At 31.1% G+C, this 12,032-nt stretch overlaps 2 protein-coding genes across 6 annotated transcripts in view; one reads left to right on the top strand and one right to left on the bottom strand.

The window, feature by feature from the left end:
* The first annotated feature begins 287 nt into the window (after positions 1-287).
* On the top strand, positions 288-6,638 carry LOC106661256 (DNA-binding protein RFXANK-like). 2 transcript variants are annotated; one of them, XM_014384542.2, is made up of 6 exons: positions 288-775; positions 849-1,272; positions 1,343-1,472; positions 2,710-2,930; positions 4,190-4,337; positions 5,846-6,638. In XM_014384542.2, the coding sequence occupies exons 2-6, from the start codon at positions 853-855 to the stop codon at positions 5,893-5,895; spliced, it is 969 nt and encodes a 322-aa protein (XP_014240028.1). In that variant the 5' UTR covers positions 288-775; positions 849-852; the 3' UTR covers positions 5,896-6,638. The 2 variants fall into 2 exon arrangements, with proteins under 2 accessions (XP_014240028.1, XP_014240027.1); XM_014384541.2 differs by having other exon boundaries at positions 290-775; positions 2,707-2,930.
* Positions 6,639-9,029: 2,391 nt separating this feature from the next.
* LOC106661009 (probable phospholipid hydroperoxide glutathione peroxidase) overlaps positions 9,030-12,032 on the bottom strand; it is a 6,202-nt gene continuing 3,199 nt past the window's right edge. For 2 of the 4 annotated variants that reach the window (XM_024230098.1, XM_024230094.1), the window contains 6 exons: positions 11,529-11,650; positions 11,280-11,353; positions 10,811-10,955; positions 10,598-10,743; positions 10,150-10,234; positions 9,030-10,083 (listed from right to left, as the gene is read on the bottom strand). In XM_024230098.1, coding sequence (XP_024085866.1) covers positions 10,027-10,083; positions 10,150-10,234; positions 10,598-10,743; positions 10,811-10,955; positions 11,280-11,353; positions 11,529-11,612 — 591 coding nt within the window. In that variant the 5' untranslated portion in view covers positions 11,613-11,650 and the 3' untranslated portion in view covers positions 9,030-10,026. The remainder of the gene's footprint in view (positions 10,084-10,149; positions 10,235-10,597; positions 10,744-10,810; positions 10,956-11,279; positions 11,354-11,528; positions 11,651-12,032) is intronic. The other 2 variants (XM_024230099.1, XM_024230087.1) reach the window with 1 other exon arrangement.

The following is a 12,032-nucleotide window of genomic DNA, read 5'->3' as shown; positions in this document are numbered from 1 at the left end:
CAAATCGGCACAATAACATTTTTAATAGATGTTTTCAAATTTCTATGAAGATCAACTCAGTCCTTATATTGCCAAGGACAGTAACACTATGAAACCACCTATTAAAAATTAATTACGTCAATTTACAAACATCATTAAGATTGTTTTGCCCTAATGATGACCTTAAAATAGGTTGAAAGCCAGGCAGATAACATTTGAATTTGTTTTTTTTCATCCATATCATATCAAGATCCAGATTAATAGTGAGTAAAAATGTGATCGATATATGTAACATTTTAAATAAGTTATATTCATAAATAATTATTATCTGTATATTTCAAGTCGGACCGAAGTACACTGATTTCTTTGGTACTCACGCCGAACCGGCATTGGGTCCGTCACCACTCGCTTGTTTGTTGAAGCCGGATCCAATGCCGGTTCACCATGTTTACCGATTCGCATACAGACACCAAGCATCTTTGGTACTGCTGAACTCACCAGTTTTCTTACTATCTGACGCTCTCATACTACAACCTACCCTGCTGAAAATGTTATCATTGCATTAACTAGGCATTAACTTCATGTCGCCTTTATTTAAGTTTCACTTTAATGTTTAAAGAATTGACATAAATCAATATCTTTATGTGTCGTCTCAAATATGCGAGTCCTTATGTCTTAGGACGAGAAATGGGCAAAATTAAAATGCGGCGATCACGAGGTAGCTGCACAAACCTATTTAAAAATATTAAGTGATATGAAATTGTGATTTAATTATTTGAATTGAATTTAAGAATTGGTACGTACTCTATGCTTATGCTGGTTTACTCGAGAGAGTGATTAATGAGTGTAAAACTTTTGTGACTTTTTAGACTAATGGATTACCAAAGTAAACAGACACAGACAACCCCTACCTCAGATTCTCAAGAAAAGGAAAATAACGTGATGTCATGTGGTGATACTCCTGTTGACTTGGAGTCATCGCCATTGGCCGTTATACAAAATGATCAGGCTGATCGTAATGATGCCGACACGGACTATTCCCCTTTAACGAGCGGAATGGAATCTGTTTCGACCCACTCCAACAGTGGAATGGAAATGGAGTCGACTGCCGATGCGAATCGGCTAGGATCAGAATCCACTCTGTCGAATGAAGAGCTCCGACCTTTGGCCATCCAACCGTGTCTTTCATCGTTTAGTTCTTTTACCTCTGCGAAATCGTTCAATGGAATCACATGGCCTTCTTCGTCCTTGTGGGAAGATGGGCCACGTAGAAGTGCTTTTCTCCCATACAAAGTAATAAAAGTTAAAAAGCATAAAATCAGACACAGGCAACATTAATTTTTTTTTTTTTAATGTAAATCAGCCCACGACTGTTCTTACCAATTTACAAAGAGGAAATATTCGAGCTGAACCTACGGAAACAAATGCCAATGGCGTTTCATGGTTTGAAAAAGCAGGCTGTGGAAATATTACTCTACAAGATATAAAAAATGGTAATAATAACTGATTTATAAAATTTCTGTCCGTAGTTCATAATATAGTCCATGAGTTTTTGGACTATTTAAACATGTCTGAAAAAATATATTTTAACAGTGATAAGTAGATGAGAAGGACATTGGTGGCCGCAATTGTTTTGACGGTGACACGATGCTCATCACTGCAAGGTCCTGGGTTTGAATCCAGCAACCCTACATTTGAACCCGACATACTTAAAATACTTCTAGATCCCCATGTTTTTCAAAAGAATGCAAAGATTTAAAAAACGTTTACGAAAAGAAATTAGGTTTTTTTTTTTACTTTATTGGCTAGATACTGCCCATTTAACCAAAGAACACTCTCAGAAGGAAATGGTGGCCAGAGAGCTACAGACCTAGTCATAACGGACTATCCGGGGAGACAAGCAAGGCTTACCTTCCATATAAAAACTACAATTAATTAATTAAAACATTTATGAAGGTTGGATATACAAATAAAAACTATACACATCGACATAATTATGGAAAAGTCTACATCTCCCAGAACTCCAGAGCTAAACATGCTCAGGGTATCCTCTGTTCTCCCATACCCTCTTGCATGGGACTGCAGCTGCAAGACCTGCCTGTTAATAATGGAGCATTTCCTTTTTGACATTTGGATGCTGTGAAACAATTTGTGAAAAAAATCTCCAGGTGAATTTTCTTTCAAGTCATCAATTTTACACAAGTTTTATTAAAACTCATGGCTTTCTGATCTTGTTTAATTTGGTTTACATTAAAATAAGTATGTTGCGATCAATACAACTATAAAAGTACCTATAGTTGTTTTAATTTTTTTTAAATTTTATTATTGTTTTATGAGGGTATTTCAACTACGAGGTTATATGAACCATCTAGGGGTGCCTGTTTTTGAAAAAAAAAAAAAAATGTAAGATATCTGGTTCAAATGCAGGACGCGGGATTTGAACCCGGGACCTTTACCTTACAGTAATGAGCACCGTGTCATCCCCTTACCAATAGTTTAAAATAAACTATTCCATAGAAAAATTATTTAAGATAGTTATATAATAAATGAAATGTAAAGCAATTCATTTATGGACCCCCCCATTTATTCATGGACAGGCCAAGTCAGACCCCCCAGTTATTAATTTATCAGTTACTAGGTCATGACTTGTCTAAAATTGTCCATAAGGTACAATTTCAATTCCAACATTATTGTTTTCATTTTTTATTTTAATTATTTGTTTTTCAGCAGTGAATGTAGATCAAGTTGATAAAAATGGATTAACCGCATTGATGTGGAGTTCTGCCTACGGCCAAACGGCTTCTGTTGTGCTTTTAATCAAAGAAAAGGCTGATATTCATATTCAGGGGAATCATTTAGAAACTGCTTTACATCTCGCTGCTGCTGGAGGTCATCACGATATTATTCGAGTTCTGATTTCAAACGGAGCAGACGTCAATGCTGAAGATGAAGTAATTCATTTGTTAAAAACTATGTTAAATAAGAAGGGGGTACAAGTGAGTTTTAAAGGATTTAAAAGAGAGGCCGTTACCAGTATTAAATCACATTGGACCATAACCTAACCACTTTCAGGTTAAAGCGTTGCTAGGCTTTAGTTTTCAGTACGCTTCATTTCGTTAAAGTGAAAACAACAGAGTTTTTGTGAGCTCCAAATATATCAATTTTTGTGCCAATGAAACTCAATTTGCGGGAAGCTTTACTTTTCTGCTTCCATTTGAAGATAAAAGCAACTGAAGGGCATCGATTTCTGTGAGGCTTCTTGGGGGAGGGACAATGCTTTATCAATTTCAGGTTGTGTCTACCGGTGTGGACAGTTCAAAAGTGGTGATTTTGACAAGGATAAGGAATGAAGCTAGGCCACAGAAGGTGCAGAATTTAATGAAGACTTCTGTCAAACACAAGAAAAACTTGCAGAATCTTTTGGAGTGACTGAACAAGCAATTTCATTGTACCTCAAAGCTGTGGGAATGGTCCAAAAACAAGGGAATTGGGTGCCATAGGAATTAAAGCCAGGAGAAATGGAAGAGATTTTTCACTTGTGAACTGCTGCTCCAAAGGAAAAAATGGAAGGTTTTTTTTCATCGAATCGTATCGGGTGATGAAAAGTGGATTCATTACGACAATCCAAAGCATATTAAATTGTGGGTTAAGTCCGGCATCAACATCAACGTTGAAACATATTCATGAATAAGCACTGTATTTGGTGGGAACAGCTAGGTGTATTATGAGCTGCTAAAACCAAATGAAACTATCACAAGCTCCCGACTACAAGTGATGCACTTAAGTTGAGCTTTGAAGGAGAAATGGCCATATTGTGAGCAGAGGCATGAGAAAGTGATTTTACATAATTCTCGACCTTATGTTGCCATTCAAAAACTACTTGGAAATACTCAAATGGGATATCCTGCCCCACCTGCTGTATTCTCTCTCTGCACATTGCTCCTTCCAAATACTACTTGTAATACTACATGTTTAATGGCCTATCTGAGCAGTACTTCCTTTCTTAGTAGGAATGCAATTCTTGTAATGTGGATTTCATAAGCCGCCGTAAAGATAGGAAAAATAGAGGCTAGTGATGGAAAACACTGAGTAATTAAATTGTTACCATTTTTGCACAATAAGCCCCAATTTAAAAAAAAAAAATCCTTCAAAACTTACTTGTGGCCCCAATATATTAAGAATTTTTTTTTTATGGTTATGAGTTTTGTAGGATGGAAATTCACCCTTACTGTATGCAGTTTTCGGAGATCACGCACATGCTGTAAATGAACTGATAGAAAATGGCTGTGATTTATGGGAACCAAATAATTTCCAAGTCAAAGCTTACAATTTGGCCGTGGAACAAAACTGTATCCAAGGTAATATGAACTTGTAATTACTTAATCTAAAATAACAGTATAATTCATTAACAAACAAAAAAAAGTTATTACAGCAGTACTAATGATTTTATTTTTTTAGTGTTGCAATACAGTCTAGTTTTAAGTGTAGCCTTGGCAAACAGACAATTTTACAATTTATATTTTTTCTACTTACAAGGGGATCACTGATATTTTTTTATGCTAGTCAGTCAACAAATACTAGACGCATGTCTGAGCGTTCTTGCCAATGGGCCCTAAGATCTGAGAATTTTTTGTCAAAATGTAGATTTCTCCCTTTTTGTGCATGTATTACAAGTTTATTACAAATCAGTCAATTTTTTTTTAATACCTAGAATAAGAAAATAGTATGCAGGATTTTGTCATCATAAACAAAAAATATACATATACTTTGGCTGGGGCAATTTTTCTCTGATGTCCTGTTGTTCCACTTATAAAATTTATAACTCCGCTGGATTTTATCAACATTCAATATTATTACAACTGTTGGAAAGCTGAATGTTTGTACTTTTAGGCAGTGTCAACAATGTTTAGGTTTTACATCATTATAAGTGAGAAAAATAAGGGTGAAATCAACAAAAACTAGACGTTTTATTTTTTTCTATAGTGCTAATTTAGGTAATTTTGAGGAAGCCTAATTTCAATCATTAGGTATAGTTTATAGGGTTCTAAACCCCTGTTAAGTTTCTAGAAGATCAGTGGAGTCGTTTTGAAGTTACAACTTTTGTGATTTTTAAACAAAAAATTGCAGATCTAAACAAAAAATGTATGCAAACATTTATTTTTTGATGTTCAAAATTTGTATTCAGGGTTTTCAGGGTGCTGAAAATAAATTTCACCTGGTTTTTGCTAAAAAAAAAAAAAAAATCTTAAACCTACTTTGCTTATGTTGCTGGATTGAATATTATGTATTTCAGTATTTACAATACCCAAGAATAGGTACCAAACGCAATTTTGACTTTGTACTTCCAAATTTTTTTTCTCCACGACGTAACAAGGGAGTTGACAATTTGAGATTTAATAATTAGAGAACTAAAATAAGAAAAAATGAGTTGCAATCGATCTGACTTACTGTACTTAGTTATACTTATAATGCTGGGTTGCTGAATATTCAATTGTTTTCCAATAAGGAATATTTTTTCAGGTTCTAAATTTTTTAAAATATATTTCCAGATTATTGTATATAAGTTGGTTTAACTTTTTACATATGATAAGGAAAGTAATATTTTAGGGGTTCTTTAGTACTCATTGGAACGCTTGGACATTTATAATAATATTTTTCAATCTAGTATCAAAAAATGTTTAATTGTTTAATTAAAATCTTCCTTACCTTGTTATTCCAAGTCTCTCTCTGTGTGTGTGTGTGTGTGTGTGTGTGTGTGTGTGTGTTTAGTTGTTTAGTTTAGTTTGGCATAGACAGCTAGGTTTTTATTAATATATTTATTAGTATATAAAGTAGAATTAGTATTCATTCAATTTATTTGTTTCAGCAAGGACAGTGATAGAAGAGTACCTGAAGCAACTTGTTAACAAATTGTGATTAGCTGCACTGTTCAAAATCTTTTGTTATTTATTAATGCTAAGACATGCCTGCAATTGAAATGAGTATTATACATTTGGTTTGATACTTTGACTAGGTTATTTTTTGTTATGAAACAAACGCTCTCTAATGAATTTTTGCATTATTTAAATTAAATAATACAAAAACACCAACCATGATATATAAACTAGTGAATTTATATGTATTTAATTATTAAATGGACCCGCTTAATCTTTTCCTCCTTTGTAATAGTAGAAACTACACTGAGAGGCAAAAAAAAAAAAATGTTGCCCACCCTGTTGTTACTTTGTTGTTTACTGGACATTTTTAAAGAAACTTAAAAATGGTACAACTTAAAAAAAAAATCATCACCGGAATATTAGAAAGAAGCTTAATAGAAAATCCAACAAAGAAGACATTGATTATTCAAATATTTATCTACAAAATCCAATTGTGAACACACGTGGGAGATTTTATTTACCTCCAATCCTTTAAAAAAGGCCAAATATTGTAGTAAGATAATCATTGAAGGATTGTCTAAGAGCTAATTAAAAATATTAAGGGTGGCCACTTTTTTGCCTCTCAGTGTATTACGTCCTTTCTAATAAAAGTGAGTTTTATTTTATGGACAATTATGTATGTGCATGCATGCATTATACATTGATACCATTGATTACTAGTGATTTTTTTAATTAAAAAAAAATATTATTTGATATTTGAATTAATTATACTTTTTCTTCTCAACCAAGACATTAAATAAAAATTATAATTAATTGAAATAATTATGTTAGGTCAATTATAATTGTTAAACATAAATGGATTATTTAATATCTAATTTTTTGAAAGACTGATCCAAAATAATATACGAATAATTTGATATTTTTATCACGTTTATTATTGCTCTGCTTGATTAAATGGCATTAAATTTTTCACAAGTTTTCACCCTGTTCCTCTTTACAAAACCACAGTTTGATGTTAATGTTTTATAAAAACTAATAAAATAGACTTACTTTATTTAAGCCTTAAACTGTGTTTGAGAACATAGACTGAATTAACTGAATAATAAAATTATTATTAGAACACTAAAAGGACTAAACAAATTGTTGTCTTTTCTATAAGCACAATTTATTTGTTTTCAATTCGCTGATAAATGTTATAATTTGTAGATGTGCTGATTGTAATTCTTGGAGGATAATGATGAAACTACTTTGCCGAGCATATTGCACACTATGTCACATTCTTTGATTTTTGCTAGTAGATAGTGACTTTTAACTGTTCTTTTCTAGGAATCGTGGCTTTGAAGTTAAAAATTTGTAATATTTTAACTGCTTTTCTGTTTTGTTTTATATATAAAACTTATTGCATGGTAAATTCAAGTAACACCAAAAACCAATTGTGTTACCCTAGCGCATTCCTGTACTGCCAGAACTAAACAATTAGTTAAGATTTTTCGACCAAGTTTTCAAATTCTTATCAAAAATAACTGACGAATCCAATAGGTTGAAGAGTATTTGTTGATGCCACTAAACTTCTCCTGGGTTAGAAAATAATCTTGTTAAGTAAATTAGGTGAGACACATAATTTACAAGCACTAGAGAAAAGTTTAAGGCAGAAATATGCATTATTGATGGAAAAAATATTAAAATAGTCATAAAAATTTACATGACAAGTCACACGGGGTAGTTTTGTACCCCAATATTTAGTTTTTCCTCTTCTAGGTTTAATTACACACTAACACTACATGGATAACTCTGGTGAATAAAACTACCCCACCATTACCAATGGTTATACCATGTTTCTATTTTCATTAGGGTGAATGAACTCAATTTGAATAAATTAATTGAATAAATGAGAGACAACAATTGGTGTTACTGAATTTTTTTTCCAATAAGAGTGCTTTAGTTTAATAATTTAGAACTAAAATATATTTGGCTACAAATCAGATAATTCTTTTTAACCCTACAGAAATTACAAAACATTCATAGGTTTTTTGTTTCTTAAGCAATTATAAACTGTGCTGAAAAGGAATGTTTGTTATAGATGAGCTGAAGTGCCGTTATTTTTTCTCTTTGTGCAGCATTCATGCAGGACCTAGTTTTCTTCTTAAACCTGTGACAAAGTAATAAAAAAAAAAAAAAAAAAAAAAAAAAACGGTCATAAATATCCAACCAAAAGGTATTTTAACATCAATAGATCAACTATACAAATACAATAGCAAAAAAAGTAGAAGACATAAAGCTTCATAATAGAGGAAAAAGTATTAAAATAGATGGTGCAGGTATATTGAGCTGTAAAATAAAATAAAAATACCCTTAACTACAATGATAGCCCTACCTAACCTAACCTAACCCTAATTCTAGCCCTACCTAACCCTAATTCTAGCCATAACCCTATCTAATTTAACCCTAATTCTAATCATAACTCTACCTAACCTAACCTTAATTCTAACTATAACCCTACCTAACCTAATCCTAATACTAACCATAACCCTATTTAACCTATCCTACCCCAATCTATTCCACACTTGTGGGTCTCCGGGACACGGTTTTTATCCATGCCATTATATTTTTGTTTGGTATATATTTTAAATTAATTAATATTACACACTTGATGTGGTCATACAAAAGACATTTGTGTACCCAGCCCAAAAAGATATCCATGTTTATATTTGTATATTTTCAGAAGAGTGGCTACCCAAGACCGTTTAATTTACTTGTAAATACATTTAATCACACCACCTATTTAAAAAAATTTCCTTTGTTATTTTGTGTAATAACCTTCACCAAAGTGGTTTAGAATTTAGATGCATTCAAACAAAATGCTTCCTGTTGGCAGATTATTTGAAAATCTAACTGTTTCAGGCTATTTAATACAGATGGACAAGACTTAAATGTTCTCACATATGTTTATCAGATCAAAAGTGCAGTAGCAAAATGCTCTATGAACTTCCACTTTTTTTTTTTTAAAGCAGTAGATGTTGAAGTTAATCATGCTACCTACGACCTACTAAAAAAAAAATAAAGGAAAAAACAAGTAAAGAAAATTCATTCTAAATGCTTGCATGAATCATGTACATGAGGAAAAAAGCAATATAGGGCTTTGAAGGAATATTATTCACAAAAGAAGAAAATCTATATATTTTAACAGTTTATTTGAAATAATAATAAAAGACAATTCTTATATTTTTGGAGTCATTACATATATGCTGAAGAAAGCTTTTTATCAGAAAAATTCAATGAAATAGTAGTAATGCAAACTATTTTTTAACACTAGATAAAACCGACAAAGCACGCAACAACTTGATTTATGAAGAACTGAGACAATAACTGGAAAGCAATTTTAGCTTAATACATAAACAAAACCTGTCATGACCATTATAAATATATGCAGTCAACACACACACACACACACACAAACAAAAGAAGAGATTTTGTGTTATTTCTGAAGGATCCAAAAACTGGCATCCAACGCTGGCTGTTTTCATTTTAAGCTCAGTCTATAACAGACAGCTATTTCTCCAAATAATTAAATGAAATAGTACAAGAATTCAAAATATTTTACACACAGGGAGAAACCAGCAGAGAACACAACAACTTGAAGAAAGAGCAAAAACAAAAAAGAAGTAAATAATCAAAACCAGTTATGTCCATGGAGTCATAAATGTATGTAGTCCACATAAAAAAGAAGAGATTTTTTGTTATTTCTGAAAGAATCCAAAAATTAGCATCCAATGCTGGCTGCTTCCATTTTAAACTCAGTCTATATGCATGACATTGTACTTGTTCAGTAAGATTGTTAATGTTGATTTTTAGGTGTTTATTTTTTAACTTGTTACTTAGCCTTGCTTTAAAATTTAAATATTATTGTAAGAAATGCAATGAATTTAAACACAACAAAACAAATTTGTCTTGCTTGAATATCAGAAAAAAGTTGGCCTTTAATAATCGATATTTAAATACTAATAAATATACAATATTTTTTTAAAGTTTACAATTTTTATAAGTCTTAGAAAAGTTGAAATTTATTTAAATGCTTACTAAAGCAAAACTACTGGAATATTCACTATCACATTTTGATATTTTAAAAGGGGTATAGTGAATACTAAAATCTCTACTTTAATTACTTTTTACGCTACTCTCCAGCCGCTTCCTTTTCATGTAGATATTTTTCAATGGACGACTTCAGTTTCTAAAAAAAAAATATGACATTAAATAAATAATTTAGTCAATTAATTAAAATCAAACTAATACTAACTGAAGGTGCGGTTGTGGGCCCATGCCTTTCCACAGGAATTCCTTTGTGGTTAACAATAAACTTTGTAAAGTTCCATTTTATCGAGCTTAAAAATAAAGCATACAAACAGTTAGTTTGGATTATTTTAATTTAAAAAAAGATTAAATTGACTATGGAGCAATTATATTTTAATACAAAAATAAATTTTATTAATCTATTTTTTCAGGCTGTTTTGAAGGTATAATTTAAATGGAAAAAAAACTTTAATGTTTTGGTAACTTGTGCCATTTTTAAGAAGTTTATTGACAAAGTGTACATAGCACAACTGCAGTTTATCGTATTTTTCAACTTATCTTTTCCATACACAAAAAGTAGTTAAGCATGTACGCTGAATTTTCTCTTATCACTTAGCGATAAGGTTACACATTTTTATTTATGTTAAATAAATCAAACAAATCTATTTACTTACTTTGTAATAAACCCTCCTTCCTTCGATTTTAAGTATTCCCACAGTGGCGATGCATTCTTTCCGTTGACATCAATTTTTTCAAAGAAATCAAAGGTAGCATTCTTTGATTTCGCGAAGCACATGATCTCCTCCGATGATCCAGGCTCCTATGAATTAAAAGAAATAATACACATATATACATAGGCATTTATTAAATTGGAATAAAGGACTAACTTGTTTGGAAAATTGATTGCAGGGGAATGCGAGGATTTTTAAACCCTTATCTCTGTAATTGTCATCCAGTTCGACTAGCTCTTTGTAATTAGTAGCTGTCAAACCACACAAGGAAGCAACATTCACAACTAGCAAGACATGGCCCCTAATGAAATCAAATGTTAGTTTTTTAAAAATATAATACAAAGATTTTTAAACAAATAATAATCATTAATGAGTAGTATCATTTGAGACCGCCTTGGTAGTACAGCTTCCATTCCGTGGTATTAAAATGAAAAACATAAATATATCTATTTAGAAATCGATTAACGGTCACTAATCACCACATAAATATATCGATAATTATGGACATATAAAATTTCACGTCTAAGCCAGAATAAAAATAATTTAAATAATTAATAATATTAATGTTATACTAGTAATAAATAGTAATAAATAACTTAAATTAAGTGAATTTCAAGTCATCTACCTGTACTTTTCCATAGACACCAACTCTCCGTTGATGTCACGGACTTCAAAATCATACACCGTCTTTGTGTCACTCTGAAAAGAAAAATAAAACATTACCAATAACACTTATGAGTAAATAATATTAAAAAAAACTCTATACACAAATCAAATGCCATAAATATAATTGTATTTAAATGCTGATCTTACAAAGAGTCAATAATTAAAACTTTTTTGATATTCAACGCTTACAAATAAAATAAAAACTTACTTGTGCATGGCAAAATTTAGCGGATAAACTAGCTGATGAAAAAATCCCACCTATCTTAAATATGCGATTTCTTAACTGATTCATTTTAGCAGCAGTATTCTTCACTAAAGGAAGTCATGAAACTAATGAGAAAATAAGGAATATATCAGTGCTACTTTTTAAAATTATATTACATTCACATTCTAAAATTACTTGACAATATATTGTTATTTTAAGATCAAACTTTTGAAAAAAAAAAAATTATAATCTGACCCAACGATTGATTGAATTACATCATACATAGAAATGCAGGGAAAACATAAAATTAAATTTAACTCATTTGAACATATGCACAGATAATTTAAATGTTTCTGTAAATTCCGTTTTATTATTGATATTGTAACTCTAATTCAACAGTAATTAATAAACCTATCATCTGTATACCTTATAAGTTTAAACCTATTAAGTTTTCCAAAAACAAAACAGTAGTTTACATTAGTACTTTTAAGAAAGTATATATATATA

The sequence above is a fragment of the Cimex lectularius genome, unplaced genomic scaffold (assembly GCF_000648675.2).
Source record: "Cimex lectularius strain Harlan isolate CLEC.00 unplaced genomic scaffold, Clec_2.1 scaffold60, whole genome shotgun sequence".
Lineage (NCBI taxonomy): Eukaryota > Metazoa > Arthropoda > Insecta > Hemiptera > Cimicidae > Cimex > Cimex lectularius.
This window is presented reverse-complemented; position numbering and strand designations above follow the sequence as displayed.